The sequence below is a fragment of the Serinus canaria genome, chromosome 21, assembly GCF_022539315.1.
Source record: "Serinus canaria isolate serCan28SL12 chromosome 21, serCan2020, whole genome shotgun sequence".
Lineage (NCBI taxonomy): Eukaryota > Metazoa > Chordata > Aves > Passeriformes > Fringillidae > Serinus > Serinus canaria.
This window is the reverse complement of record NC_066334.1, coordinates 2,117,292-2,142,634: the sequence shown is the minus strand read 5'-3', so window position 1 is coordinate 2,142,634 and position 25,343 is coordinate 2,117,292. Positions and strand designations below refer to the sequence as shown.

General features: G+C 48.2%; 1 protein-coding gene across 3 annotated transcripts; it reads left to right on the top strand.

The window, feature by feature from the left end:
* Positions 1-603: 603 nt before the first annotated feature.
* On the top strand, positions 604-22,056 carry HP1BP3 (heterochromatin protein 1 binding protein 3). 3 transcript variants are annotated; one of them, XM_009095648.4, is made up of 13 exons: positions 824-839; positions 8,818-9,015; positions 9,428-9,530; positions 10,767-10,917; positions 11,270-11,429; positions 12,431-12,574; positions 13,405-13,485; positions 15,272-15,426; positions 16,123-16,213; positions 16,886-17,045; positions 19,022-19,133; positions 20,065-20,199; positions 20,920-22,056. In XM_009095648.4, exons 2-13 carry the CDS (start codon positions 8,920-8,922, stop codon positions 21,203-21,205), a joined length of 1,674 nt encoding a protein of 557 aa, XP_009093896.1. In that variant the 5' UTR covers positions 824-839; positions 8,818-8,919; the 3' UTR covers positions 21,206-22,056. The 3 variants fall into 3 exon arrangements, with proteins under 3 accessions (XP_050838472.1, XP_009093896.1, XP_030087340.1); XM_030231480.2 differs by lacking the exon at positions 824-839 and adding an exon at positions 1,187-1,274; XM_050982515.1 differs by lacking the exons at positions 824-839; positions 19,022-19,133; positions 20,065-20,199; positions 20,920-22,056 and adding an exon at positions 604-704 and having other exon boundaries at positions 16,794-16,931.
* Positions 22,057-25,343: the final 3,287 nt, after the last annotated feature.

The following is a 25,343-nucleotide window of genomic DNA, read 5'->3' as shown; positions in this document are numbered from 1 at the left end:
GAGACAGCAGATGAAATTGCTGTGGTGTACTAGGAGTCACCATCCCTGGAGCTGTTCAAAATGTGTGGATGTGGCACTTGAGAACGTGGTTTAGTAGTGGCCTTGGCAGTGCCGTGGGAAAGGCTGGATTCGATCTTAATGTTTTTTCCAATTTTAATGATTCTGTTATTCTGAGCATGCTTATGGCAGAAAATAAGAATAAATAGGGAATTGAGGAATTCTACTTTAAACTCAAGGTTAGGTAAAGCATTGGGTTTTGAAGGAAAGGGGGGGGAAAGAAGATCCATGGGTCTAGCTAAATAAAGTAAACTTAGAGCAAAAGTGTAGCAAGAGGTACACAAGAGAAGCTTGGTTTTTACCTCTCAGTGTATCTGCACAGCTGAGATTACTGTGGCAGTGAAGATACAAGTGTAGGCCACACCTCAGCTCTGCCTCGCCTTGATAATCCTCACCCTGAGCAGCGGAGGCACAGGTAAAAACTGCCTGAAACAGCAAAGCATCATCAGGAAAGGGATCATTCCCACATGGGAGAATTTGTGAGCGTGTTGTGACAGAAAATTCTCAGCTTGCAGCCAGACCTCAGCGCTGGGACTGGTGTAATTGCGGCAGGCAATAATTACACAGCTAATGAGGGATGAGGCAAAGGGAAAGCGGCACTGGGTATACCGCAGAGGGTGAGAGGAGCACGCAGCGAGAGGCTGGAGGTGAGATACAGGCTGGAGTGCTCCGGAACGGGAATTCACGGGTACACACAGAATAGCTGGCGTCGGAAGGGGCCTCTGGAGAAGATCCAGTTCAAACCCCAGCCTAGGCAGGGTCACCTGGAGCAGGTGACACAGGTACACGTACACACGGTTCTGGCAGGGCTGAGGAGGCGGTGGCGTGGTCGCAGCCTGGGGGGGGGGGTTGTGGTGAGGATCCAGCGGGGCTGAGCTGAGGGCCCGGGGTCGCCTCTGGCCCCTCAGCGACCCCGCCCGGCGGGAATCGCCTCAGCGCCGTAGTGGCGGGAAGCGCGCGCAGCCCCCTCCCCGCGCGCGCTCTCGCGCGACGTGGAGGCGGTGGGGACGGAGTGAGGGGAGGGAAGGGGACGTTATTCGAAAAATGCCCGCGGCCTTCCATTGGCCGGCGGCGCCACTCGGTCACGCCCTCCCGCCGCGCGCCGCGGCCCCGCCTCCCCCGCTCGGCCCCGCCCCTCGGCCGTGCCCCCCTCCCCCGGTCCCGCCGCCGCCGCCGCCGCCATTGGAGGCGCCGCCGCTTTGTGTCCGCCGGGCCCGGTGAGTCCCGGCCCCGCCCGCCCCCGGCGCCGCGCCGGGCGGGACACGGGGCCGCGCCCGGGAGGCCGCGGGTGCTGCGCGCGAGGCGCGGGGGCGGCCTGGCGGCGCCGCCGAAGGGGCCCCGGAACTGCCCTCAGCGCGTCCCCCCCGCCCTCCCTGCCCTGACAGGCCTGGGGGAGCGGGGGTGTCGTGACGGGGAGTCGCGACGCGCTGTGCGGGCGCGGCTCGATGTCGCGGTGGGCTCGGCCCGGCACAGGCTCGGGGAGGCGGCTCCGGGCCTCAGGTGTTCGCGGCCCCGGCAGGGCCTGGCGGGGTGCGGGCCGGCGGGCCCTCACAAAGGAGCTGCGGGGCTCAAACACGCCTCAAGCACGCCTCTTCTGTCCCGCCGACACAGGGCGAGCCCCGGGGAAGGTCAGCGGTGGAAGGGGATGGCAGGGCCGCGACACAATAAATAATCGCTATTTATAAACTTAGGGAGCGCCTTGGCTCCCGCCGCGGCCTTCCCGCCTTCGGCCGCTCGGCTGTGCAGTTGTCTGGGGTTTTGACTGCCCTAAGTCGCTTCCTCAACGCTCGACAAGTGCCACCACTCGAGGCGAACCTCAGTCTGGCTCCGCTTCCTAAAAGAGGTCCCTAATCGCCCCCGGCGCTGATAGCGATGGATAGAGACCTGCGTGTGAGGCTCCCGGCACCTCCGAGTGCCTCCCTGCCCAGGTGCTCGCAGCCTGCTTAAGGAATGTTAATCACCCTCCTCCCCATGGAGCACAGGTCCTCTACAGAGAAGGCTGTTCAATTCCACTCTGGAGCGGGGCTGTTCCAGACAGGTTTCCGTTCCTGCATCGTTATCCTTCTTGCCGCTCGAGGCTCTGGGGTGGTTTTGGGTAAAACATCGCAAAGGTTTAAGGCGTGAAGGAATAGCTTCTGGGGTGGCTCTTGCCAGGTCACGGGGCCCCATCATCTTACCTGCTCCACCCGAGGACAGCTCCAGACTGGGAACGCTGTTCAGAACAAATCCTTACCACGTGTATTTAAACTGTTTTCCCACTAACCAGTGTCTGCAAATCACTGGGGAACTGCCCAGCCTGTGCTGCAGACGAAAAATTGGATTATGTGAGATTGTGGGTGTGATCGCTCCTTTATACAGTGTAGCAGGGACTGATCGCTTGGCTAGTTTGTTTATAGCTGTGGTATTTCTCAGATACTGGGGTATTTCTCACTTCTTAGGAGCCCTACTAAATTATTTCTGGGTTAGCAAGTGTGTCACTTCCCCATTCTTAACTAACTGTTAAGTGTTGCACTCTGATTTCCCAGCACGTGACTTTTGTTTGCTTTGACCATAAATAGTATTTTTAGCATCTTCAAGAAAGAGTTGGCCAGCAATGTTTGGCAGACAGCTCCCATTGAGGCGGGAAAGGTTCGGAAGTGCTTGTGTTTGTAAACAGCGTCCCTTCTCAGTGAGAGCAGAGGGACGTGAGTTCAGTTCAGGAGGGGAGGTGTTTGATGGACTGGGCGGGAGAGCACAGACCTTCCTCAGGTGACACTTCAAAAAATTGTTGGATAGAGTGGGAGATCCTTGGAAATCAGAAATGAATAGAGAAAAAAAAAAGCCAACCAAAAAAACCCCCACATCATTCCTGTTGGGGGGAAGAACCCCCAACAAGTATAAATACCTTGAAAAAGGTGGTTTTTGGAGCTTTCTCTTGTTTACCTGTGTGAGCTTGCTAATTAATGATCTTCTCAATTCATCATGCACGTTGGTCAGCTCCTTGAACTGTTTTTATTTTCAGAATATATTTTCCTGCATTTTTTCCCTTTCAGCAGACAGTGACATGTAAATCTCTTGGCAGTGTTTTGTTACAAGTGACCTGGGGTCCTCAGAGGATTTAAACTTCTGTGAGAGGGAATAGCAGTGTTACATTGATGGACTATAATGGAAAGTGTGGGTAGACTTCTTACAGACTGCAATGAAATAATGGCTTTTATCATGTACAGTTTTGTCTGTAGAGTAAGAAGTGATAGCTGAATAAGTAGTAGTTGGGAGGAGGGTTTATACTCTTGTTTTAAATTTAATCTATCTAGGCAAGGAGGAGATGGTTTATAAAGGGTTCAAACCCTGGTATGTAACACTTGCAGCCTAAATTTTCTTTCAGGTGTCAGCAGTTTGTCAAAATTCATTAAGTTGGATCCTGAACTAAGATATTTTATCCAAGGCTATGAAAACTTCCAGCAGGGGATTTTCATGTTGGAGCTGTTTTAACTTTGTGACCTGAACTTGTTTTAAACTTAAAGCTGAACCTTGTGCAAGCTAATGGGGGTGATTTCATCCCTCAGTGGCCATGTGGCATAGACAGAGTGTGGAGAATTTGGATCAAGGGCCATTCTAGCCAAAAACTGTTCAAAACTTGTAACTGTTCCTCAGAGCTTGTCACCATCATGATCCTGAGCATCAGTGTGGAGATGGATTATTTTCAGACAGCCATGCAGGCAGAAATTCTGCTTCATATTAATCCCTTGGCTGAAGTTTCTGTCAGTTTTAGGTATGATGATGGTGTAATTTAAGCTGCTTGCTGACTGTGGCTGTTTGGGGACATGAGGAAAAACCCCAGGGTGTAGGAATGGAAAATAATCCAGGCAACGGAAACAATCTGCTCTTACTGCCTTCTGTGCAGGTCAGAGATTGCTGGAGAGAGAATCAGAAACTTGTAGTGGTTTTCTGTTGAGCTGGTGTTCTTTGTGTGGAGAACAGGGGAGGTGAGCCATGGGTGGTTACTTCTGTTTTAATAAGCACACGTGGGGATTGAGCTGGCTTGGGGTTGGACCCTAACAGAGACAAGTGCTGAGCTCAGCCCTGGATGGGAGCATCAGTCTTTACTAATGTATCAAGTTGGGGGTTTTTTTGTTGTTTTTGGGGGGGGGGGGGGTAGTGATTTGTTTTTTTTTGTTTTGTTTTGTTTTGGGTTTTTTGAGGGTTTTTTTTTGTTTTCAGTGAAAGCATCTGTGTGTGTTGAAGGGTAGGGTTCAATTTTTGCTGTGCTCTGTAAAACTTGGGACAGGCAAGGTGCAAGTTGGGTTGCATTCGTGGCATTTGAAGTCAGAGGCTCAAATTCAATGCTGAATGAAAATGTTCTCAAGTGGAAATACATCTTTAGGCTTAAAAAAATCCTCCTTTGGGTCTCTGAGTGTAGGAATTCCTGTGGTTGGATGCCAAAAGTGTGAAGGATTTTTGCTGTGTTCCCCTGAACCCTGGAGTAGATGGGGTTTGTTGCTCCCCCACACCCCATGCAGGGAAGGAGGGGGTGGAAATGGACACTGTAACACAATTCCTCAGTTCCACAGAGGAATTGCTGCCTGGCAAGAGGGGAGCTCTGGGGTGTGTGTGCTGGACCCTTGTTAATTGAAACAAGCTGCTCCGTGCAGGGCTCAGGTAGCCTGGAGCAGCCCTGGGAGCCTCCACTGCAGGGGAGCTGCAAATGCAGACCTTGGAGCTGAATCAGGGAGAAATTCCAGGGACCTGGGACACGTCCTGGGGAATGGTGGCCCTAAGGACCAGGACAAAACTTGTTGGATGCAGCTGGAGTGATGGGAATGCCAGCCGTGCTCAGCACATGGGAAGGAGTTTCCAAGTGCATTGACCAATAAGGATCAAAAGTTGGAACTGACTTTGTATTCTTTATTCAGTAACATATTTTATTAATCTGCAGGACTTTGGGCTGCTTTCAATGACTAAGTACTCCTGGGCTGACTTAGCCAAGACCACAGGCAGCTCCATGAGCTGAAAAAGCCAAAGGCAGAGGGCTGAAACACCTCAGTGCCCAGGCAGCAGCAGCCCCAGCTGGGAACTCCTGAGAGCCACATTTGTATCTGAGATGTTGCTGGGTGATGTACTGTGACCATGTAGATACTGAGGGTTTGACAAAGTATCTGCTGCTACCTGGGCTGGGCTTTTAGGGAACAGCTTGGAGGATTTCAGGGGCACAAAGCCTTTAAAGAGTTGTGCAGCTTACAATTTAGAAGGTGATGCATTTTGGCATGTTTGGATTTGCAGAAGTATTAACATTTCCTCTGCTTTTTTCTGCAGTTTCCAAGTCATTAAAATACTTTTGTGCATTACAGAGTAGTAAATAATTGTCAGTAATCTCTAGCCTGGTTTTTAAACTCAGTTTTACTTTGCTTTCTAAGGCTTTTGGATAAGAAACAGCTGTTCTTGCTTGCATCACTTGTCAGGTTGTTGGATTTGTAGCCCTTGACGTCCCTGCCTTCTAACCTGCAAGTGCATAAAACCTTTTTTTAGCCCTTTTTGACCTCATTTCTAGGCCAGTGTCGTGTGCTTTGTACCCAGTCACATCTAAGTACATCAATCACCTGTAGGTGTCGTGTGACAGTAAGGGGACACCCCACCGGCCCGGGATTGGACACACTTCCTTATTTTTCCATAGCATATTTGTTTTCAGCTTGCTCACCCTACCCCGAGTACCTGTCAGTTGGAGTTACTGCCAGCCTGACACTTGGATTGCCACATTCAAAATCTAATTTATCCTGAAGCATTTTCTCTCAAAGGAGATTGATGGCTGAGATAAGTTAAAAAATCTTACAGCCAGCAGAAATTCTTTTTTTTTTTTTTTTAATTCGTGTTTCTCTTTCATTAGTGGAGGGACTCCACACTTTGGAAGTATTATCAAATATGTGTCTCACCTGAAGCCTCTCTTTATTTATTCCTAATGGTGTGGTAGTTCAGGAGGAAATTGCTATGGGTGGTTCAGACTAGTTCCTGAAAAAATCTCTGTGCTTTTGGATTTTCCATTAGCAGCTACTCCCTGAGCTGGGAGAGTGGACACATTCCTGCTCATCTAGAAATCCAGGAGTCTGGGGGGCCTGTTGCTTTTCAGCTCATTGCTGGATTGCCTGCTTTGGGATAACTAGTTCATTATAGTCTGGGAGCCTGTGAACCTGCAGTTTTCCTGGGGAAAAAAGGGTGTAACTCTGTGAGGAGTGATTTTCTGTACTTTGGTGAAGGTTAGTATCCTGGTGGTGTTTTCAGTGCTGATGTGATTCTATTTTTCTGACAGTTGATCAGATTTAAACATTCATTAAAATCACCCAAAAACCACCTTGAAAACTGCATCCTCACTGGTGGCCTCTATCCCCTTTCAAGGCACAATGTTTGTTTGGTGTTTGTGTAAATGTAAAACACAGTTGTTACTTTCATTTTTTTAATTGAGTGATGGTCGTGATTGTAGCTGTGGTTCCTGTTTAAAGCTGTCTTTTGAAATAGTGTGTCCAGGTAACAGTTGGTTTGGGTGTCTTGATTTCCCCTTTACACAGATCTGGTTTATTTGGAGAGGGGAATGAGGTGTTCTAAATTGTCATTGCAAAACTTTTTCCTTTTTTGCTGTATCTTTTGGATGAACTGAATTCAGGGCTGTTTGTGGTTGGTACTTCATGCTCAGTGCAGAGAACCCCTTTTGATGCCCCTGTGGAAAGAAATGGGCTGAGCAGGCACAGTCCCTGCAAGGATGCTCTCCCAAGGTGGAGCTTCTGACCTTGCCCCTGGAGATCAGTGCCTTGCAGTTGGGAGGGGATTGTTCTCCTGCCCTTTTGATTCCCTGGGAGATGATCCATGCCTGGGAATGCAAAGGCAAATCAAAAAGCCTGAATTTCTGCTGGATCCCAGTTTGTCTGCTTTTAATGTAGGCATAGAAGTGAGGAATTGTGCTAAGTTCTACTCTTGAGAGCAAAAAGTCTCCATTGCTTTATACACTCATCTAAACAAAAGGGTTTTCAGAACTTGGGGAGTTTTAACTCAAAGCTGGGAGTACTGTTTTCATGCATGTGTCATGCAAGTCACACAGCTTAAAAATAATTAAACCCCAGGATCATGTCAGCCACAGTGTGGCTTGTGTGTGTTTTTTAATCCCAGGGAATGCATCTTTTGTAGCCCCCAACTGATTTCCCTGAGGGGGAATCTGTAGTTGGTTATTTTAAGACTCACTTCAAATTTCTGGCATTTCCTTAAAGGGCTTTAGACTCTGCTTGCTAAAAGAAACACTGGATATTGAGCTGGAGCCTGGTGAAAATTTTCATTTCTTTTTCCTTTCACTCTCCACACTGAGGAAGAAAGGTTACTTAAAACAGGCCAAAAATTTTTTAAGTGCTGTGCTGTATTCTGTATATTCTAGTTGGCAATTAGTGTATTTTCACATCCTGACATTTCACAAGAAATCTTCATGCATGTCATTTTTTGTTTTGTTGGCATGTGCTGTGTTTTGATCTTTCTGTTTTGTCTCAGAAGAAAACATCCAGTGCCATTGAGCTTTGCTTTCCCTGGGGCGGAGGCAGCACCAGATCCCTGTGGGTTTCCAGAGTGGCTGTTCAGTTCCTGTCAGAAGTGCCTCTGACTGATTAGGGATCCCCACTGCTGAGTAATGACAGGACTGTATTTTGGGGCAAGAAAATGTTGGTGTGATACAGAGCTGTGCAGTGGGGAGAGCAGTGCTGAAACTGTGCTGGAAGTCAGCTTGAAAGCAGGGCTGGGGCTGGTGCTGGGTCTGTTCAAAAGGAAAACACCCAGGCTGGAGAAATACCTATTGAAAGAGAAACTTTATGTTAAGGGCCTGCCTTCTGAGCAAAAGGAGACCCCCAGAGGTGAAAACAGGGCATTTGGCTGTCTCTGTGTCAGGAGGGGAGGAGGGCAGGCTGAGCTGATCTTTGGATGCAATTGGGACAGGTCCAGCTGTGGTTTGCTGGAAGTGAGCCTTTGCCTCTGAGGTTTTTAAAGGGGATGCTGAGAGGAAGTGAATGAGCCAATGAATCCTGGTTTTGTGATGGAATTAGTGGAGCCCTCTCCTTAGGAGAGGCCAGTGCAGGCAGATGGACAGCAGGTAAAAAAGGCTGTAAAAGCATAATAGTGGTAGGGGGTGAGACTTGATGAGGGTTAAACTAAGCTTAAACCACTTTTTGTCCATGACAGTGCATGTGTTTGGAGCAGAGCTTTGGCAAGCTTATGTTTTCTGGTAGAAGGCATGGAGACTGCTCTTCTGATTGCCTTTTTTTTTTTTTTTTTTTTTTTTTTTTTTCAAAAGATTCCTTAATTTCTTTAAATTGCATGGGGTTTAGTTTGAGGGGGCATGGCTTGTGTTCCCAATGCTTGTATCTTCTGCCTGACAGATGTAATGGTGTAATGCTTTAGCTCCAAGTGCCAGCTCCTACTTTTACCCAAAGTCACTGAGTGACCACTTCCCTCACTCACAGTGCAATGGCTGCATCTCCTCAGTGCTTGCCCTTGACTTAAAGAGCCTTTTTATCTTTCAGCCATCTTCTAATGGAGCAGGTCTTGCTTGCACCTTCCCCATTTCTGCTCCACCCATAGCTCATCAGTTTGCATACATGTTTTAGCACCTTTGTTGAATGCAAGTGCTGCTTGTCAGTTGTATTAGTCATGAGCTGTAAGTCATTTATCCCTTTCTTTTTAATCTTTAATTTGATAGATACGTGGACGTAGATGTTTTTGTTTTGTTAATTTTCACACCACATCTTTTCTGTACTTTAGGTTGACTCCTCACTGCACTGTGAAAACCATTAGGAAAAAGTCCTTGGGGTTAAAACCTGGGGCTCCACAGTTACCTGCACTTGGGTCTAGAAATTAATTTAAATGTCGACTGATCTGTCTGAAGCTGAACCCGTGCATCATAAGGCGCTTCCACTCTTAACGGGAGCTCAGCTGATCCACACGGACAAGTTAAGTGAGGTAGGGGCTGGCCCTTTCTCCAAGCTTGCCCTTGGATCAGTCCTTGACTTCCAGTCCTGCTCAAGGTTACTCAGTACTCTTTCTGCCCTGCTTCTAGGAAACTCGACTGGGAGTCTAACAAACTCTGCTTCCCCTTCCCTTCTTTCCCTGAGATGATGTGTCTGTCAAAATCCTCAAATGCTCATCTCATTTAATTTGGAATTGAAATTGTTTCTTTTATAACTGTAAAATGTGGAACTATCCTCTCCTAGTATGCTTTGAAGAAGCTGGTTTGAGGGCTACTGTCTTTTAACATCCTAAAAAATCCAAACCAGAATATTTCTACCTATGCTGCTTTGATTTACTATAATCCCATTTCAAAACATTCCAGTTCTTTCCAGCACCTGTGCTGATTTTCACATGCTTTTTGTAGAAAGTGGAAGACGACACGATGCCAATCCGCCGCTCGGTGAACGCTTCCTCCCGAGAAACTCCTCCCAAAAGCAAACCTGCCGAAGGGGAAGAGGTCAAAGCAGGTACAGTCATGCTTCTAGAGGGGGTTCCTGGATATCCAAACACAGGCTGGCTCTGAAACTCCTGGAAACCCCACAGCCAAGATGAAAATATTATCAATGTTTGGCTCCTGGTCACAGGCTTTTCCAGGATTTGTGTTTTGCAGACACTGTTTTCAGTCTGAACCCATTTGTTTTGTCTTTTATACCCTGTGTCGCTCCAGACATGAAAATATGGCTAAATATTGTGCCTTTTAAGTTTGCACATCCTTTAGGGTAAAGAAATTATGAAATTTCAGTAGCATCAGAAAGATGGTTTGAGATCAAAAGGTTCAGTTAATGAATAGAAAAACAGAGTATTCAATTTTTTTTCTCAGTTTTTCTGAGCAAAAATATTTTACCACAACATGTCATGTAATCTAGCCTGATATTAACGTGACTGCTCTTAGCAGCTTGGCCTCAGTGTCCCAGAGTGTGTCATTTCACTACTACAGTCCGTTGGTTTCACTGACTTTGTCTCCTCTTTGGTATCACAAGTAAAAAAACTACCTACAAAGCTGACTCTTAATTCACTGTGTATTTTAAAGGCCTTCATGGGAAAACTGCACAGGAATGTATCAGAAATGCTTAAGTTGCTCAGAGCAGCATTGATGGGCAGTTATTTATCCAAAGAGTGTGGAATTTAAGTTTATATGCATTTTTTCTAGTAGGCAGTCCAATCTTTAAGGCCTGTTTTCAGCTAAATGTACTTTTATGGATTTTTTATTTCCTTGGTAAGTTGATTTCTGACTGGCTTTGATCCTTCTGATAAAGAAGTGCTCCTGCCAATGCACGTGCCACCTAAAGCTTTGCCGGGTTTGGGAAAATGTGATGGAATTGTAATTATCCTTCAGGTGCTTTTGTGTTTGAAAACAACTGGGTCATAAGCAAAGCTACTTCTTAGAATCCCAGGCCTGTCTGCAACAGCAACTTGTGGAGTTAAGAGGAGAGCACTTTTGGAACTGGTTAATTGGGAAAATGTTGCATGATGTTGTTTGCAGTTATTGTGGCATTTGAGGGCTGATTGCACCTTTGTTGAAGCTCTTTCCAGTACTTCACTTTTTAAATTACTTTTAAATAACACATTTAAGTTAGTGAAAATAAATTGGTGGGAAATAATTAGTGGTGTGTGTTCTGAAGTTTGGCTTTTGTTCCCTCTACCTTCCTAAAGAATAAAAGCTGGTTTTGGATGGTAACTTGATGCTTTTTCACATTTTCTAGATGCAGAAGTCACCTCTGAGGAATCTGCCTCTGTTGGAGAGGAGCAAGAGACTGAAACCCTGCCTGCTGCATCCAGTGAAGCAGAACAGCCAAAGGAACCGGAGAATGAAGGGAAGGAGGAAACAAAGTCCTCAGAAGAAACCAAAAAGGAGTAAGGCTTACTTGGCGCTGAATTTGGGGATTTGGGTAGGATTCTGAAGGAAGTCAGGCTCTATAAAGAGAAAAGACAGTGGGAGAGAAAAAGCAAATGAGTGCCTTAAGGTGCGTCTTCTTAACAAACTTCTAAAGAAGAAGCTGCTGATCACATGGAGCTGTTCTCAAGCATGTGAAGCTGAATACCAATACAAGGTCTCTCTTTTACTAATAGAAAGATCAAAGTAGTCCTTAACTTACATTAAATAATGTCAGATGTTCTGGGCTTTTTTTGTTGTTGTTGTTCTTGTCCTGCTTGTTGGCTTGTTTTAGTGCCTTTTGTCTTACTATTGCTCTGCATTTTCCCTAAGGGAAAAGGATCAGACTAAGGAGAAGGAGAAGAAGGTGAAGAAGACCATCCCTGCGTGGGCCACGCTCTCTGCCAGCCAGCTGGCTCGGGCACAGAAGCAGACTCAGATGGCAGCCACCTCCCGGCCCAAAATGGATGCCATTTTAACTGAGGCCATCAAGGTGGGCAGGACACAAATGGGGTTTTTATTCCATCTGTGTTCTAAACCATGCAATTTCAGCTTGCTGAGGTGCAAGTGACAGTGCTGTGTGTTAGCAGAAAGCTGAGTGTGTAAGATGGGTGTGCTTGCCCTGGAAGCCTGACATGTGAGTCCGTGAGGATGATGAGGAGCCCTGTAGCTATTTCTTTGTTTAGAATTTGTTTCCCTTCCTAATTACATTATGAGGAACAGCTAGGATGGCATAACCTGGTTGATTGCTGTCATAATTTTGTTTTCTGTGCCTCCTAGCCACATTTAACTTCGTTTGATTCATCCATCTATTTGATACATGTGTTTTCTTTTAGCGTTAACTTACTCTAACTCAGTACAGACAGAGATACTGTAAACCTGCATTCCAAAGTCTTGGTTTACTTGGTCTTGCTTTACTCAATCCCTCCTGACTGTAAGAGGAGATCTCTGCTGTTGTAGTTGTGCTGCTGCTCTCCCCTCAAAGCTTGGTCACTTGCTTCAGAGGAGGCCTGGACCCACCAGCCTTAATCAAGATGGCCTTTCCATCTATCTTCAAAAGATAAAATTCACCTTAGGTTTTGCTAGTTTACTGATGTCAATCCTTCATCTAAAAAAATAAAAAATTGGCAGGTTGTTCCAGCTTAATGATTACTCAGTCTGGCATTAATAAAGTGTTAGTAAATCAGTTGTGCAGCGTTGCCAAAAGGAGACTATTTTATATTTTAAGCCATTCTATGTGAGGGCTTCAGAGCAGGGGAGTAGCAGATATGTGCTTGCTGTGCTGCTTTTGGGTTGTTTGTGTTGCTCTTTAGCTACTCAGAAGAGAGAAGTTAAGTATTTTGTTAGTCATGTTTTATACTTGATTCACAGTGGGGAAAAGGCCAGTCCTGGCATCCTGTGGTGGCCTGTGTGCATCAGTGCAATCTCTATTCTTCCCCCCCACTCAGGATAATTCCAGTGTGGGTGGTTTCTAATGTTTTGGGTCTGTTTCAGGCCTGCTTTCAGAAGAGCGGTGCCTCGGTGGTTGCAATACGGAAATACATCATCCACAAATACCCTTCCCTGGAGCTGGAGAGGAGGGGATACCTCCTGAAGCAAGCACTGAAAAGGGAGCTGGAGAGGGGAATCATTAGGCAGGTAAGAGCTGCTTTGTGGAGCAGCACTGGAGATGGCATTGCTGAAGAGGGACTATTACCAAGGGTCTGGAGTGCCAGGACAAGAGGAAATGGCTTCAGAGTGCCAGAGAACAGTTAGATGGGGTATTGGAAAATGATCCTGCCCTGGGAGGGTGGGCAGGCCCTGGCACAGGGTGCCCAGAGCAGCTGTGGCTGCCCCTGGATCCCTGGCAGTGTTCAAAGCCAGATTGGATGGGCTTGGAGCAACCTGGGATAGTGGAAGGTGTGCCTGCCCATGGCAGGGGTAGAACTGGGTGATCTTTAAGATCCTCTTCAGCCAAAACCATTCCATTATTCTGGGGACTGCATAAGAATTCCTTAACTCCATTAGAAGGTTTGTGGAATGAGCATGTTCTCCCTCATGGAGGTTCCTCAACCTGTGTCACTGCTTTGTTGGACACTGGCAGAATTTCAGCACTGTTGTGTCAGTTGTGTGCTTGGCACTGTTGGTTTTTGTGCAGTTCCTGCCGTTTCTGGGTGTTGTGTCCCACAGCATTGCAGCAGCATGTGACTCCAGCAGTGTCACTTCTGCAGCAGTGTGAGTTTTAACTCTAATTTTTGCCTGTGTTATCTGTGAGGATCTCCTGGTCAGCACAGCAGAATATATTCTAATGTCTTGCTGCAGTTTCTGATCTTACTAAAGTTTCAGTAGGTTCAAGTCAGGCCTCTGCTGTAAAAACCCACTGCAGAGTGACAGTGCATTCAAAATCTGCATCATGATGAGTTCCTCTCAGGTTGTTAATATTCTGAGTTACTCTGTTAAGGACTGAAATTGACTTTCTCTTGAACCAGGTGAAAGGAAAGGGAGCTTCTGGGAGCTTTGTGGTGGTGTCTAATGCAGGAAAAACTGTTCCAAAATCCAGAGACAGAAAGGTAAGATGGATCATTTTAAACAACACTCTGAAATGTACTGCACTGAAACACATGTACCTTACCCCACGTTCTCAACCCAGTGTTCTTCTTCCTGTGCTTTTTCTCCCCAATACACCAGTTAAGACACCCATCCCACTGGTATCAGAAAGCTACTGTGAGGAATTAAACCCAAGTCAAATGATCAAAATCTCAGTTTTAAAATGTTTACATTAACCCCATAGGCTTTGGTTCAGAGACAGAAAACTGAATAACCATGAAACTCTTCTTCTGTCTTTACTGGGCAGAGAAAAGTTCCTCTCAGGTATTGGAAGAAAGTTTTATGCTCCTGCATAAAACTTTCTTCCAATACCTGAAAAAACTTTACCATAAAACCTTCTTTATACCTGAAAAAACTTTACCATAAAACTTTCTTCCAATACTGCATAAAACTGCACAGTGTTTAACTGTTGTGTGGATAAAGGGAAGACTCCAGTCTTTAGGACTGAGGGGAATGTTTTCCCATCAGCTGTGAGGTCAGAGGGAGGAAAAAGAAAATATCCTAAGGCTTCTGGAAGAAAGCTGCTGATGCTCAGTGTTGTTGGGGAAGGGGATGGTTTATTGAGATTCACAGTTAGTTGTGGTTCCAGCACTTCTGATCTCCACTCCATGCTGTGTTGGGTGTGTGAAACACATTCCTAACACTGCAGTTACAAAATTTAGCTGGAATTGCCAATCCCTTGGGATTGGACAGTTGACGTTAGACGTGCAACACCTTGGTGGTCGTCTCCTGCCTCCTGGGGAGACCAAAAGCCCTAAAACTGAACTTAGTGTAGGGTCCTGGAGGAAACTGGCTCCACAAGAAGTGTGAGCAAGGCAGCCAAGACCTGCTGACACATCACCTCTCTCTGCAGCATATGCGTGTCTTTGTTCCCAGTTACTTTCTTTGCAGCAAAACAAATGGTTTGGATTAATTTGGCTGGCAGGGGAGCAGCTCCCTCTCCCATTGCACTGTTTGCAGAGCTGCTGTTCAGCATCAAATCACAGAACTTCAGCACATTTTCTGTATAAAGAACAGACCATTTTTCCCTGATCGTCCCTTCTCATAGTAACAAAAGGGGTGGAGTAAAACTCAGAATGGAACATTGGCTTCAATCAAGATTTTATTGTGTTATTTCAAAAAAAAAAAAAAAAAGGACTCATGTTTAGCTGTTCATTTTGGGGAAGGGGAAGATTTGATTTGTGTAAACAGGTTCTGTCTTGGATGAGTTTTAAGTTTTGTGTCAGCATGTATCATCATCTTCACAGAAAGGGTTGTAAAGCATTGGCACAGGGGATCCAGGGAGTCACCATCCCTGGAAGTCTTCGAAAAACCTGTGGATGTGGCACTTGGGACCATGGTCTGGTGGTGAATATGTCAGTGCTGGGTTAATATCTGGACTTGATGATCTTGGAAGGCTTTTGCAGACTGAATAAGTCTGTGATTCTATGATTTTTCTTCTGTCTCTCTGAAGTGTGGCAGAGAAAACCATCTATAGCAAGAGGAAAGAAATAATTAAAAATACAGATGTTAGGTACTCAGCAATTTTTATTTGTAAAACCTTTCTAAAAGTCCCATGAAAATTCAGACATATTTTCTGTATATTTCTTAAACTGCAAACTGTTTTAAGTTGTTAAAGTGCTGCCTTACAGCTCCTGAGTTTCCAGCTCAGCAGCCAGTGTCAGGAGCACTTATCCCCACATGTGCATTGCTGGTTCAGAAACCCAGAGTTTTAGGCCCTGCTGATGCTTGCAAGTCTGTGTGTTCCAGAAAAGCACTTCAGCCCCGAGCGCAGAGCAGCAGGTGAAGCTGGAGGACGTCCTGCCACTGGCCTTCACCCGCCTGTGTGAGCCCAAGGAAGCTTCTTACAGCCTGATCAAGAAATACGTGTCTCAGTATTACCCCAAACTCAAAGTAGATATTAGGTAAGTGCTGGAGTTGCTTTAGCAAGCAGAGGACAGGGTAAACTGGGCCTTCCTCTGGTTCTATCTCACTTCATGATGATTCAATCTGATATTTAAGCCAGCTGCTGCTCTGAGTTGCAGGGCCTGTGGGAAAGCTTGAGGAAAAGCTGTGCCTTTTCTTGTGTCCCTGACACCACCAGCAGTGCTGCTCTGTACATCTTAACCATACCCACATCCCTTTACTGCCTGGATGTGAAGGGCTCTCCTCAGGGTCTCATGCCCCTTGGATCTGGATGCTTTAGCCCTGCACATACATTCAGCCATCTCTGAGCTGATCTGTATGGAGCGAGTTGAGCCTTGACGAGCAAAACTAGGAAAACCCTGTGTGTCATCTCTATCAGAATTTTGTCAGCCCTTGTTTGCCTGTGAGCTGAGTGCCCACCATGTCCAAATGTGCTGCTCAAGGTGAGTGGGTTCTTACCAGGGCCGTGTCCTCGGAGCTGCCGTGACACCGAGCCCGTGCTGCCGCTCAGCTCCCAGCGTGGTGCCATCTTCTGCCCGGGCAATGAGCCTCACTGACAGGTCTCCATTTAAAGTGTCTGCATGTAGGCAGACGCTCTAAGTGCTGCTCTGCTCACATGCTGCAAGTGCTGTTTCTCTGTTTGTTTTTGGAGCTGTCAGTGTGTGTCAGTAAAGCTTTCTCCTCTTGTGTTTCAGACCCCAGCTGCTGAAGAATGCCCTGCAGAGAGCTGTAGAGAAGGGCCAGTTAGAGCAGATCACAGGGAAGGGAGCATCTGGGACATTCCAGGTCAGAGACTGGGTTCATCCTTGTTGACCACAAGCCTCGGATGTCAGTTACTACGCCCTGTCCCCTGGTTTCCCTGGGCAGCCCTTTCTTCAGCAGTCTGGCATGCTCAGCACTTGTCCAGCTATGAAGCAGTAGGACTCTTGTTTTCCTCTCGGTCTCCGTCTCAGGAGCAGACCCCTGTTCCCTTGCTGAGCTTGCTGCATGCACTGCTCAGCTCTGACTCACCAGCACAGTAGGGAGCTGGTGGGGTAAGCTTTCCTTTCCATCCCTCACTGGAAGTGCAGCAGGTACCCCAGATGCCTGCAACATCTTTTACTCATGTGTGTGCCACGGAAGTCTCTTGGGTACATTTGGTTTGTGGGATGGAGGAAGATGTGATTTATTTTGCTTTCTTTCCTCCCCTGAGCAATAGGCCCTTAGACTGCCACATCCTTGCAGTGTATTTGGGGGCTGGGGTGAGGTGTTGCTGATAAAGCCCCCCAGGCCAGCTGACTGACTAGGCCTGTCCTCCCACCTACAGCTGGGAGAGCAGCGTTCCCTGTGCAGTGTTTTAATATTAAACGTATCTGTGCTAATGCAGGAGCGCCGACCCACCTGGTGCAGAGGAGCTTGTCCTGACCTGGTTTGGGAGAATTTTGTCTTGATGCTTTTCTCTTCCTCCTTGGAAAATAGCTGAAGAAATCAGGGGAGAAGCCCCTGCTGGGTGGGACTCTGATGGAAGATGCCATCCTGTCTGCTATTGTGGCCATGAACGAACCGAAGACCTGCTCCACCACAGCGCTGAAGAAGTATATCCTGGAAAATTACCCAGGGACCAACTCCAACTTGCAGGGTAAAGTTCTGATCCCTGTACTGCTTCTGTTCTGCATGCTGAGAGAGTCCTGCAGCTGCAGATGTGCCTGTGCAGCACCTTTAATCTGCTCTGTTGAGCTTGCAGGGAACTGCAGCTGCTCAGCCCTTTGTGCTGCAGAAATGTTCTGGGGTTTTAGTTTCCATCAGTCACTTTCAAGCCAGTTCCTGAGACAGAATGCACGATTCTCTTGTCTATAGCCAGGAAGGGGGAATAGTATTTAAGTACTTCATTGTTCTTAAATCACCAAGTTGATTTCATATCTCTCTGCTTTGAAAGGGACAGCAGCTTGACATCAATGCAGTTCCTAATTGCTTTTTATTGAGAGAACTTGCGTAGTTTAACTTTTTAAAAAAATTCACAAGTACCCCTCTTACTGATTTGTTTGAAGCCCTACTTTGCATCTGATTTTTAAAAGGTCAAGCAAATAAGAAGAAAAGCCAATTGTATTTTATTTGGAAGGGAGATTTGGCATGTCTTTGTTCCCAGGAGTGACACTAATGTCTGGTTTGACTTTTGCCTGATCAGAGGCTTTCAAGCAGATGTTTTGGTGGCTGATTTGGGTTATTTAGGCTGAGCCCCCATGCAGTTGGTTGGTGCTGGAGGTCCACAGAGACAGGCTGAGGTCCCAGTGGTCTCTGCTTAAACCTGAACATAGATCAGTTTGTTCCTGTGGTGTCACCGAGCTGGTGCTGTTCCTCTGGAGCAGAGAGGAGATTTCTGATCCCACAGTCTTTACCCAGAGCTGGAGCACAGCATCAGCACAGCTGTTTGGTGCAGGGTTACTGACACACAGCACAGGTTCCAGGACTGAAGAAGCTGTCCTGAGGCCTTCTGCCAATTAGAAATTGATGCTGAGTGAGACTTCTTAATCTCAGGGCAGGGAAAAGAGGTTCCAGGCTTCCTAAGCCCTTGCATGGTTTATTTTCAGGACCATTGGAAATGTCCCTGGTCCTTAGGGCCTGTGCTGAGCCAGCCTCCAGTGCTTGTCACTCCTGCAGGGCCGATAAGGAAATCTCAGCTTGCAATCTGTTGTTTTCTTTCTCCTTCCGTTACATAAAAGGAATTTTGATGATCTCTGCTTTGTTCTGAGAGAACCAGAGGAAGATCTGGTGAGATGTGAAAAGCAGGCGGGTACACACTGCAGAGCAGAGCTCTGCTCTCCTCCCCAGTTTCTGGCTCACTGCAGGACTGGACTTCACTGGAGTCAAGTCCCTCACGTGCTGTTGTTGACCTTTGACACCCAGAGTGAAACCAGCCTTGTGGTTATAAAAACTTTGGAACGTGCTAGAGAGCGAACCTTGTTTTTCCTGGTAGCTCAATATGTAAATGGCCCCTCTAATTCAAGATGAAAATGGTTCTGAACTGACTAAACAACCCAAGCCCTTTGCCAGAGACAAAGATCCCCTGTATTTGCACAGTTTGAGTTTCAGTTCTTACACAGTACAGAATGGAATGGCTGGAATAAAAGTCTGGAGTAGAAGACTGGAATAAGAAGTTTATTTGTTGTATTTCTAGACTAAATATTTTACCCTTTAAAGAGCAAAACAAAAAGCAAACCACAGTATGGGTAAAGATGCAGCACATACAACATTTAGAACATGAGGAGATCAAAACCAGGGTAAAAGGCTTGTTTTAAAACACACTTTAGAGGACATTCTGAGACTGGGCTAAGTTTGGACAGAGGTAGTTACACGGTGCTCTTGAATGACTTACGAAGGAGCATCCCATGATCAGGACATCAGAAATGTGCAATGTTCTCAACTCCTTCCTTTGGAGAGTTTAAAGCCACTCTTACCAGGTGCTCAGGAGCAATGTCTTGTATCTTCCTCAAATTGACTGAGAGGATTTCCCATCCTGACTCCAGCTCTGATTTCAGAGGGCACAGCAGAGAGCGTTGAGATCAGACAAGAGGATAAAGATAGTAACACAACCTTTCTCTGATTTCTTTTTCACAGTGCATCTACTGAAGAGAACCCTGCAGAAATGTGAAAAGAATGGCTGGATGGAGCAAATTTCTGGGAAGGGCTTCAGTGGAACCTTTCAGCTTTGCTTCCCTTATTATCCCAGGTAAAGAGCTTGTCTTTAAAATGATGTTCAGGAGTTTTGCACAGCTCAGGTATCAGAGCTGAAGTTCATAAGCCAAACTCCTATTTACAGGGAGGTTGTGGAGGGTTTACTCACTGGTGAACTGCCACATTGTCAGCCATGCTCTGGATAATGGCATTACTTGGGTGAACAGAAAGCTGACTTCATTTGCAAGGGAAGCTTTTAAGGGCAGTAGAAATACTGGGCTCCCTGTTCTCAGGTGGCCTGTTGTGCTGCTTTTGTTGCAGGCTGGGCTAATTAGGTGTTCTGTGCTAAAACCAATTCACCTGAGCAGGGAGCAGGGTGGGTTCTCCATGCCAGGATGCTCCCAAGGAGCAGGAGCCAGCTGTTCATTCCTTAAGGGAGGAGAGGAGGGAGGATGACCTAGATGAGCTACTCTGAGTCTAAACCAGCCTTTCTTCTCCTGCTGTGAGCTGATACTGTGCTGGGCCATGTGGAGCCCTGGGATGAGGCCTTGATGTCCCAGGAACAGCCAAATGGCAGCACAGTCATTGAAGTGCCTGCTCCCCAGCTCCCTTTATTGCACATGTGAGCCCCCACAGCTTCAGCCATGCTTAGCTGCTGGAGTCTGATCCTGCCCCTTTGCTGGTCCTCTCCCTGGGTTTGCAGGGAAGGAGCGAGGAGGGATAGGAAAAATGGGAAAATGGAGAAGAGACAGCTTAGGGCTGGTACATTCCCAGGCTGTCATGTTTCTGCCATTGCAGAGACTAAATAACCTTGGTTTGGGACAGCAGCAATCACAGAATTCCTGGGGGTATTTCTGGATTGGGCTAAAGCTGCAACCTTAGGGGGAAGCTGCAGTGCCAGAGGAGAGCCAGGGTTACCCAAGGCTTGCCTACCCTGGAGCTGTACCTTAGAAGCAAATCGTGCTCTGACCAGATCCCTCTTGCAGCCCAGATGTGCTCTATCCAGAGAAGCAGCAGGCTGAGGATTCTGAGGAATCTGATGAGGAAGAAGAGGAATCTGAGGAGGAAGAAGAATCTGAAGAGGAAGAGTCTGAGGAGGAAGAGCCACCACCAAAGAAGAGGTATGGCAGCATGAGAGATGAGTGGGCTCCTTTGGATGAAATAAGTGTCTGTCACAGCTGTAGAGTGCTCAGGTGCGCCTCTTGCTGTGGTCACCTGTCTCTTGCTGTTGCTCACAGGTGTTGGCAGAAGTTTCTAGTCATTCCTTATTCCAGAGATACTGACCTCCACCGTTCCATAATTTGAAGCCTTCCTCTTTTCTCCTCCAGATGAGAGAGAGCCTGTGTTTATTCTTTGTGTTGCCTTTAGTCTCCTGCTTTAGAAAGTGTAATGTTTCACATGGAACTTTTTGTATTTATTGTTTCCTTCAAAGAATTCTTCCCTACAGTAATTATTTGCAGCTCTGAAGCCAGATATGGGACCTGCCTCACTCAGAATTTGGACTTAATATGAGTGTTTGTTAAGTAATAAAATCTCATTTAGAGAGGAGAGATAGTGCTTAAGGCTCTTAATTGTTCTGACAGCTGACTGATTCACTGTCATTATTTATATGTTTATTTGCCTAACAAAGGGGTTGGAAGCTGGCAGCTCTGTGGGGATGGGAAGTGCTCAGTGTAGAGTTACCAGAGGAGCTCTTGCTCTTTGGGATTTAGCTCATGGAATGTGCTGGCAGAGGACAGGAATGCCAAGATGTGCTTCATTTATGCAAATTGCTGGCAGCAGCTCTGCTCTGGGTACCGTTTGTGCCTCCACTGAGCTCCTGTGCCGTCTCTTCCTGACAGGATGCAGAAGAGACCACCCCCCAAATCCCGGAGCAGAGCCCCTCCGATGAAGCGAAGAGAGTCCAAACCCAAGCCAAGGAAAACCCCCACCGCCCGCCGGGGCAAAGCAAAGCCCCCTCCCAAGGTGAAAACCCCTGCTAAGAAAGCCAAACCAGCAGCCCCAGCCATCAAGAAAGCCTCTAGTGGCAGCTCTTCCAAGAAACCAGCAGCCAGCGGGAGGAAGGAAGTGAAACCCTCTGCCAAGGGCAAATCCACCATGAGGAAATCTCTCCGGGCAAAAAAGTAAAATGTTTCCAATGTCAGGGAATCCCATGGTCAAATCCACAATCTTGTTTTATAAGTCAATGTGCATTTGTATTTTAGTTCTGATGCTTAAACACTTCTTTAATTTTTTTAAATTTTTTTTTTCTTGAATGATGGGGAAAAGCTGAAAACTAAATCAAACCAACCCAAGCATTTATTAGATCTCAATGCTGTGCCTCGTGCCTGCCCCTCCCCTGGAACGAGTCATCTTTACTTTCTGCAATAATTTTAGGACTTTTCTAGGACGTCTCTAATCTGTACATTTATGGTATTCCACGTGGGTTTTGGGGGGGAGAGGGTTGGCTTTTAAAACAATTCTTCAGAGAAGATCTTTATACCTTTAGACAGCAGGAACAGGATGATCAGGGGAATGGGATTCTTTACTGAGAAGGTGCCGTGGCAGAGGAGTCCTCCCTAGATCCCTGCATGCCGAGGTCCTTGGTGCTCCCGTGAGGGAGCTGTGTACAGACAGCACTTGCACTGAGCCCTGAGGTGCTGCTCTCCTCAGCCACAGGCCCAGGGCTGGCTGCTGAGTCGGATCCTTGGCATCTCCTGAGGGTCTGGTGCCAGAGGGGCTCCAAAAGGGGCAGCTCTCAGTTAGGCGGGTGATTTGAATTAGTGTTTCCACACCACATCTGTACCTTAAAACCAAAATATATCAAAGTCTTCTTGAATCCAACTTTCAAATGTTTTTAAGAGATGAAAAGCCTGAGTTTGTCACCTCTTGTTTACCCTTTTTTAAAGAGAAGTTGGAGAGCTATACAATTGCTAATGTAGAGATGTTGATAAGTGAAGAACATGCGGTTTGCTAAAATAAAATGAAACTAGATTCCAGGCCTGCCCTCTGTGTCCATTCTCTCCTTGCCCCAGCTTCTCCTCCTGGAAAGGTAGAGAGGAGGGAATACAGTCACCATGGATGGCTGCAGAGGCAGATCTTTATTCAAAGCCAACGTGATTTAGCCTGAGCTGCTGCTCTATAGTTGGACCAACTCCTGACCTTTTTCTTCCCTGGTTTCTCTGGAGACAAAGGTGAGTGGGAAAAAAAGCTCTGTTGGAACCTCTTGCTGATCCTCTTCTCCCCTTGTCAGTGATCAGTGAGGACAAAAATCCCAGCTGAAGCCTTCTCCCCTGGCCCTGCTTCCCAGAGCAGCACCTGCCTTCACAGCTCGCCACCTCCCCACTCTGCCGTGCCCAGGCAGCGATGCCAATGGGACCTGACAGTCTCCAACGTGCTGCTGCAAAGAGCTGTGAGGAGGGGAATTACACAGAAAGGGGGGAAACAGCTTCATTGAATTTATTCTTTTCAGCTGCTGTCTCAGTGTGCTACCTCTAACTGGGAGTTAAAAAATTCATATAGAAATGGCCTAAATTGTTCCCAACCCTGTAAGAGGGGTACAAACAGCAGGTTAGAAATCACAGCTGATGGGAAAACAGAGTGAAAGCTCTGATCAAAGAATGATCCACAGGGATGTAAAGCAATTAGAAACATTAGTTAATGGCTTGTTCCTGGGGCTGCTTGTACCGAAGCCGTGGGGTTTGTTGGCTTTGTGGTGAATTGGAGAAACTTCTCAGTGCTGCCATATTTATGGGGACAAGGAGTCTTCACCCAGGTGCTGGGCATTTTTCAACCTCCCTCCTCCCAATGGCATCCCTACACCAACAATCCCATGGGTATTCCTTAAAACACTGCTCTGGATGACACAGATTTCTCACATCTGAGCAGGAGCACCTTGAATTAAGAGTTGTGCCAAAATTTTGGTCATTGCCAGACTCTGGCTGTGGTTTGAATTAAGTGATTTCTGCACACTGAACAAAAAAAAAGTCACAGGGTTGGTTGTATTTAATCCAAGGGAGTGGTCCAGGACGAGTGACTGGGATTGAATGGGTAAGTCTTCACTGCCAGCAGAGCAAATGCCTTCTGGGGGCTTCTTTGCCCCTCACTCTTCCCCAGTCTCTACTTCCTGGCCAGACTGGGCTCCATTCTGTTGTTTCTTCAGCCCCATCTGTCCTTTTTTTTTTTTCTTTTCTTCCTCGGTTTCTCTGCTATCCATGATGGGGTGGCTCTGCCTTCGCAGCTCACAGTGCCTTGAAGCAGCTGGTGCTGGCAGCAACCCAAGGGCTGAATGGTGCCTGTCAGAACCTTTTCCTCACACCCTCAGGGTTGCTGGGGCACAAGACAGGGGTGTTTGGGTGCAGTGCCGACGGTTAGACCCCATCTCTTCCCCAGACTGCTGCTTTCCCATTCCGGGAGCCAAGCTGGTCCCTGGGACTGGGGGCAGCCTCCTGTGGAGGGTGTGAGGGAGGCTCTGGGTTACGTGGTTGCTCTGCCGTGAGGCCAGAGCCACCCCTCTTCATTTCTATTCCATCAAAAGCAGGCAGCAGTGGGCAAAATTCCACAGGCAATGTAGAAATTGGGGTGAAAAGGGTCTGAGCATCAGAGTAGGGGGTGGCGAGCGAGCAACCACGTGTGTACGTGTCAGGGTTAGAAATCACTGCTCTGCTGGGCACGCCGGAGGAGACGGGAAAAGACGCAGAGAAAATCAGTTGCTGCCGCGTTTTCCAAAATCCCGAGCGAGCGTTCCTGCTCGCCGTCGCTTCCAAGAAACGGAGAGAACCGAGGAGGAAAATTGCGGTGATTCATCGCGGGCAGATCCGAGGCAGGAAATGAGAGTTAGCTGCCTGCCCCGTGCCCGGCGTGGGCTCCGTGGGCTCGGGCTCGCCGGGGCCTGGCTGGCGGCGAGGGCCTGACACTCACGGGTCGAACATCCCTGCGCCGCGGCCGAAGCTGCCGGAGGAGCCACCGGCGAGGGAAAAACAACCGGCGGAGGCCGAGAGCCGGAGCAGCGGGAATTCTTCACCTGCGTTTCTCCGGAGCCATCCAAGCGAGAGCTGCCCGTGAGCCGGGGGGAATCCAGCGGAATGGGGGTCCCAGGGGATGCTTGGTGCCTGGTGTCACGCATCACCTTAATTTGGGGGAGGGGGGTCAGCATCCCTCCTTGGGGACCCCCAGGGTAGTCGGTGGGCTGGGGGTTCCATTGAGAAATTAAGCGTGGGAAAAGGGGGGCGGGGCTTGGGGGCTGCCTGTCCGCGGATTGGCTGGGGGAGGGGGGAGACCCCCAAATTGTGCCGGGAAGGAGAGGGGCCAAGCTGCGCTTGTGACGGGGAGACGGCACCGCAGGGACCCCCCCCAACACCGCCAGGATGCGCCCGGGGCAGCCGGACCCCCTCCCCCCCACCCCGCGTTTGCAGCAGGCGGCTGCGGCGGGGCCTCGGTGACACGAACGGCGCCGGTCCCAGCCCGGCCGAGGGCTGCGCAGCACGAACCCACTTTGGGTGGCCGGAGAAGGGTCTGGCGCACTCCTCCATGGCTGCTCTGGACCGAAAAGCACCCCCAGATCTGCTGCCCTCGTCGCTGGTGTTTGGGGATCAGCCCTGGAGAGCCCTGGGGGTCTCGGTGCTGCTGCGTGGCAGGCGGGAAGTGGGATGGACGATGGGAGGGGGAGGATGTGGGGGGACCCCAAAATCTTTCTGGAGTTCTGAATGTGAGACTGCATGCACCTCACTTGGGGTCCAGAGCGTATGTTCGGCGTGCAAGGACTGCCTGGATTTCATTTGGGGATGGAATGTGGGCACTGCATCCATCAGCAGGGACTGCTTGTGTTTCATTTGGGGATGGAATGTGAGCACTGCATCCATCACGTTTGGGGTGGGGATTTGGGGACCCTCACATCACCGTCGGGATCGGGACATGGGGAACTGCCTGCATGCTGCTTGGAGTGGGGACATGGCAGCCTGGACAGGACCTCAGGAGCAGAAGATGGGGACCCTCACATCACCCGTGTGGTCAGGAGGCTGGAACCCTTGCGCTGGGGTTGGGACTATTTTACTGGGGCCGGGACCTGGGGACATCTGCATTGGCGTCAGGACTTGGGGAGCTCCCAGCAGGGACCGCAGCACCTCCCCAGGGATCAGCGGGCTGGAAACAGGGGACAGTGGGGGCAGGTTGTGTCTGTCCCTTCCCTCCTCGCAGGGACAGTGACCGGGGGCCGGACCCAGGCTTCCCGTGCTTGCTCCAGCCCCATCACCCTGGAGGGCTCCGGATAACTCAGATGTGGCACCGG